We start from the raw sequence: 5,516 nt of genomic DNA on the forward strand, positions 1-5,516 counted from the left end.
CGTCAGAACCCACAGGCAACTTCTTATCAATGAAAACTGGAAGGCCCCACTCGTCAGCAGACTGCTGCAGTCCAGAGAGGGACGTATCCTTATGATGCTGTGGAAATCCTAGAACCCTGGCACTGGTCCAACGACAAACCAGAAGATGACCACATCTTCTGCATGTGTGAGGGCGCAAGGCTGCCTGCTTTCATTTAAACTGGGAATCACTGGCAAGCAGAATCATGGCCCCTCAAAGATGACCAAGTTAGATTCTCCAGAACTGTAATCTTATGGGTTAAGGGTGGTTGAGGGATCCTAGTTATGATCATGGCAGGTAGAGGGGTTGAGGATATAGCTCAGAGGACAGAGAACTTCCCTGCCTATTGTAGAAGAAACTCTCAGTTCCACTCCCAGCACTTCATAAAACCAGGCACCGTGGTATACATCCATTATCCGAGCACCAGGGCAGTGCAGATAGGAGGATCAGAAAGTCAAGGTCATCCTCAGGTTCATACTGAGTTCTAGGCCAGCCTAAGCTACATGAGACCCTCTCTTAAAAAACAAGGTGGAGGAAAAAATCCAGAGATGGGAAGACTGTCCTGTTTGCTGGGGCCCAGCATAATCTCAGGGGTCCTTGGTATCCATGTAGGAGGAAGAGGGTATGTGAGACATAACTTGTAGAGTATGGTGGATGATGTTACTCTGGTGGCTTTGAAGAGATCGGGAGGGCCTGTAAGCTATGCAGCGCAGGTGGCCTCAGACACTAGAGGGGCTAGGAAATGGATTTCTTGCTGGAGGCCATTTCAGATTCCCATCCTCCCAGAGTAAGATAATAAAGCAGTCATTCTAATCCACTGTTGTTGTTGTTGTTGTTGTTTAATTGCCTTTGGTACAGGAGGGAAGCTGATCCAACAAGTGTCTTCAGGGGAATCGTTCGTGTACTTTGGTCTATACAAATACCCAAATTCAAATTGTAAAAACAGAAACCCAGCCTTGGTACCAGAACTAGACCTGTAGGCTGCAGAGTCAGCAAGTTTATCAGTCCACAGACCCCCTGAGGCCTGTGCAGCCCTCTCCAACAAGGCAGCAGATAGGTGATGGGTTTTAAGTGATGCCACAGAGATCAGAGTTCCCGCAGTACTGTCTTGGCTAGTTTTATGTCAACTTGACACAAGCTAGAGTCATCTGAAAGGAGGGGACCTCAACTGAGAAAAGGCTCCTTAAGATCCAGCTGTAGGACATTTTCTTAATTAGTGATGGGGGGGATCCAACTCATTGTGGGTTGGAAGTCCTGGGTTCCATAAGAAAGCAGGCTGAGCAAGCCATGATGAGCAAGCCAGTAAGCAGCATGCCTCTATCTCCCCTGCATCCGCTCCTGTCTGTGACGTCCTGCCCTATTTGATTTCCTATCTCGCCTTCCTTCAATGATGAACAGTGCTATGGAAGAGTAAGCCATATGAACCCTTTCCTCCCCAGATTGCTTTGGTCATGGTATTTTCTCACAGCAATAGTAACTCTAAGGCAGGTATAAGGAACATGTAAATTCTCTGCAGAGCTGATTAAAATGCAGGCTCTGCTTTTCTTTTTCTCAAGATCTGATGGGTTTTGGTACCGTAAGCTCAGGACAATAAGCAACAAATTGTGGGTGCCCAAGTCTCTCATTCAAGTCCCTTCTGTACGTAGACAGTCAAGTAACATCCAAGAGAGTCCATCAGCGTTGGCTGAATGCCTTTCCACAGAGGGCAGGCTCAACCTGAGGCCCGTGAAATCAGGACCCCTGAACAACTTCTGGTACCTCCATTCCAAGATAGCTGATCCACGAACAGGTGTTTAGAAATGACTGCTTGATAGCAAAAAAGCAATAGCTCCTGAGCAAGTCACAGCCACTGTTGGGAACATGATGTGACTCCACCTTTGACCACCTCTTTCTACTCCATCATAGGAAGATCTCAGACATGCCATATCCAGACCCAGTCTTCTTTGAGAGAATGACTTGGCTCCAGAGAGGACATGTGTTATGCAGCTGAGGTCCCTAAAAGGTGCACACAGGTCCAGAGATGATGACTGCAAGGTCAGGGCAATGCCTTACATCAGGTCCCCTTGCTCTCTGCTCCTTAGTATTCACCTGCTGTGACATTAATGTGAATGTCACCGCCCTCATCTGGAGAGCAAAGGACAGTAGCCTCCAGGTATGGTTTGCTGCCCTGTGTGACATAAAAGTGCAGCAAATAAAACTTCAAAGGCCTTGGGGCAGCCACTGGTACTGGCTCACCTTTCTTTTTTTTTTTTTTTTTTTTAACACACTTAATTCATTTATTTTTCTTGTATAAAAACCCTTATGTGGTAGCCACAGCTGGAGCCTGGGTCCTCTGAACAGAGACTCTGGTGTGGGTTTTCACAAGATGGTCAGTGAATTCCTGATAAGGAGACTTGGTGAACACAGTCTCTTTCCAGAGGTCAGGGGTCAGGTAGCTGTAGGTCTTGGAGATGGCATCAAAGGTGGCCTTGGCAAAGTTGCCCAGGGTGGCAGTGCAGCCCCTGGCTGAAGTGTAGCAGTCATCTATACCGGCCATCATCAGTAGCTTCTTGGGCACAGGAGCAGAGACAATGCCAGTGCCTCTGGGGGCGGGGATGAGACGCACCAGCACAGAGCCACAGCGGCCTGTCACCTTGCATGGCACAGTGTGGGGTTTGCCAATCTTGTTCCCCAAGTAGCCTCTCCGCACTGGGACAATCGAAAGCTTGGCCAGGATGATGGCCCCTCGGATGGCAGTGGCTACCTCCTTGGAGCACTTAACACCAAGACCAACGTGGCCATTGTAGTCCCCAATAGCGACAAAGGCCTTGAACCTGGTCCGCTGGCCAGCCCGAGTCTGCTTCTGCACTGGCATGATTTTCAGAACTTCATCCTTTAGAGATGCACCCAGGAAAAAGTCAATAATCTCAGACTCCTTAATGGGCAGGGAGAACAGGTAGATCTCCTCCAAGGACTTGATCTTCATGTCCTTAACCAGGCGGCCCAGCTTGGTGACAGGGATCCACTCCTTGTCTTCAGCTTTACCTCCACGAGCCCCGCGGCCTCGACCACGGCCACGGCCTCGGCCACGACCGCGGCCCCTAAGGCCGCTGCCGAATCCTCCGCGGAAGCCGCCGCGGCCTCCTAATCCTGGGCCCCCGGGTCCTCCAGGCCCTCCCGCTGCACCGGCGTCATCCGCCATTTGGTGTTTTCCCGAAGAAGAAGAAGCCTGGCTCACCTTTCTCCAGAACCCTGTTTATGGCCAGCAGATCTGCAGGGTGACCTCAGCTCCATACCCTGCCCCACCTTGCTCTACCCCACCCTCTCTCAAGACTCCCATTAAGGAAGCCAGTTGTGTGACATCATCCTCATTAAACTGACCTAGTTTCTCCCAAGCTGGGGGAGACAAGAGCTCTGGTCAACACAGAAACCTACCCAGCTGCTTCACAGAAGCCATCTGGAGAAAGACGGACCTTCACTCAGAAGGAAGGTCCCCTGAACACACACTGTTCAAACGTCCAAAGACAGGGAGGGAGCCTGGCTATTCTTGTAGCCTGCCTCTCTGCACTTGGAATTAGGAGTTGGGAACACTTCCTTCTCCTTGGGAGTAGACTCCACTCCCCCCATTAAATAGAGCTTGAAAGGTTAATCAGTGCTATTCCCTGGGGTTCCAGTCCTGTCTATCTGATCTGTTAACTGGGTTTAGAGATACATATGCCCTATCTTCCTAAGCTGTGGAATCTTAACCAGTGTTTCTGGCTTCTTCAAGTTTTTCCCCTTCTTGGGAGTAGGCATTGCTTTGTCTTATCTGAAAACACCACACCTATTCATCCCTCAAAACTCTGTTCAGGCTTTGATTCTTCCAAAATTCCTTCCTCCTTATTTCCAGGATAATTCTATTTAGTTCTTTCTGGGGCTCTTGGAGCGTGGTCCCATGGCCAAGAGTTCAGCATCTTCAAGATATTCAACTCCCTTTGGCTTCTTTTTAAATCTTTATTTTGTTGACATTATTAATCCAGCTAGACTAAAGAAATTATAGGGGCTGGTTCACCTAGGAAATAATGCTTGCCCAGGGTGCCAGATCCCCTGAATGAGTGGCAAGCAGAACAGTGAAGACCTACCCTCTTGAGGCCTGTGTCCCAGGGATGTCCTGACATTTGTATCAAAGGGACAGTGTCCTATTTCCAGTGAGATGCATTGTCTCAGATTGTGGACTCCTGGGAAGTTGAATCTTAGCTTAGATTTGGGTTGCTTGGGAGAAGAGCTGGCCCAAGGCTCTGGAAAGGGGTTTGAGTTATCCTAAGAATTATAAGAGTCTGTCTTGAGCCTGTGATTCTCACCTTGAAGACTCATCCATTCTCTGGCTTCTAAGGTGTGGTATTCTCAGTGGCCACAGTACGGATGAAAGGCAATACTCTGCACATGGGAGTCTTCTCTAGGGTCGGAGAAGGACAACTGCTTCATCTTGTGGCTTATTGTAGTAATATTCTAAATAAAAAGACACAAAAAGTCCCTCCCCTTTAGCCATCAGAATATTGAGACAATGGACCTCAAGACTTTTGGGATTTCTCCAGGAGCCTCTCATGCTGCGAGAAGGAAAGGACTGAAGCCTGGTGACAGCAAGAAGAGGAACTCATCTCTCAGATTTCCACAGTTCTGACCACTCATAGAGAACCTTGCAGGACAAACTGGAGCAGAGACAAACAATGAGGGCTGGGACCGCGCTTTGATCAGGACTGTTCAGTGGTGTCCATCTCTTGCCCTCTACTTAAAACCTCACGTCAGGACCCTGAGTACTTACAAGACTCCTTTGCTCCCTCCCTTTCCCAGTGTGGCCACATAGCATAGATTTCCTTTTGTTGTTTTTCATTCTATCTTCTATGTGTAATTGGCCTACTGAGGATGAGTTGTCCATCCTGGCTGGGTCAGTCCAGGCACAACTAACAATTCCTGTATTGCGAGGGCCTTGTCCCTGTTAAGCAGGCGCTCCACCACTGAGCCACACCCTGCTAGAAGCTCTTAGCATCACGTGCCTTCTCTGAGAGGTGCTTTAGCTTGCGTGTTTCTCCACCTCCTCCTATCTTTCCCTCACGTTCCCTCCTCATTGTCACAGCTCAATATATGCCTGGCAGTATTTCACCAAGGTCACTGTGAGCATCTGAGCTGGCACTCCCTCTACTGCATCTAGGAATAAACAGCCATCAAGGGACACTCGGCCTACCTGAAATGTACCTCCAATGGCTTCAAGGGATGGATCACCAGTCCAAGAAGGCCCACATCTGCTGGTTATATGACTTGCAGACTGTGGGACTGTTTTCCGGACTTTCTAGGACCTTACATGTTCTGGCCTACATGCAGGCAGGTCACGTGGTTGTCTTCACACAGGTCACCTTCTCTGATGCCGTCATGCACTATCTCTCCTCCCTCAACTTTTTTAGACCCCATGGGATGTTTAGCTGCCTGGCTCAGGTTGGGGCATTACACTTCTAGCTATTCCTGGACCCATGGAAGCCCTTAA

At 49.1% G+C, this 5,516-nt stretch overlaps 1 protein-coding gene across 1 annotated transcript; it reads right to left on the minus strand.

The window, feature by feature from the left end:
• Positions 1 to 2,259: 2,259 nt before the first annotated feature.
• On the minus strand, positions 2,260 to 3,225 carry LOC116912630 (40S ribosomal protein S2-like). The gene has a single exon (XM_032916748.1). It carries the CDS (start codon positions 3,198 to 3,200, stop codon positions 2,319 to 2,321), a length of 882 nt encoding a protein of 293 aa, XP_032772639.1. The 5' UTR covers positions 3,201 to 3,225; the 3' UTR covers positions 2,260 to 2,318.
• Positions 3,226 to 5,516: the final 2,291 nt, after the last annotated feature.

The sequence above is a fragment of the Rattus rattus genome, chromosome 11 (genome assembly GCF_011064425.1).
Source record: "Rattus rattus isolate New Zealand chromosome 11, Rrattus_CSIRO_v1, whole genome shotgun sequence".
In the NCBI taxonomy this organism is placed as follows: Eukaryota; Metazoa; Chordata; class Mammalia; order Rodentia; family Muridae; genus Rattus; species Rattus rattus.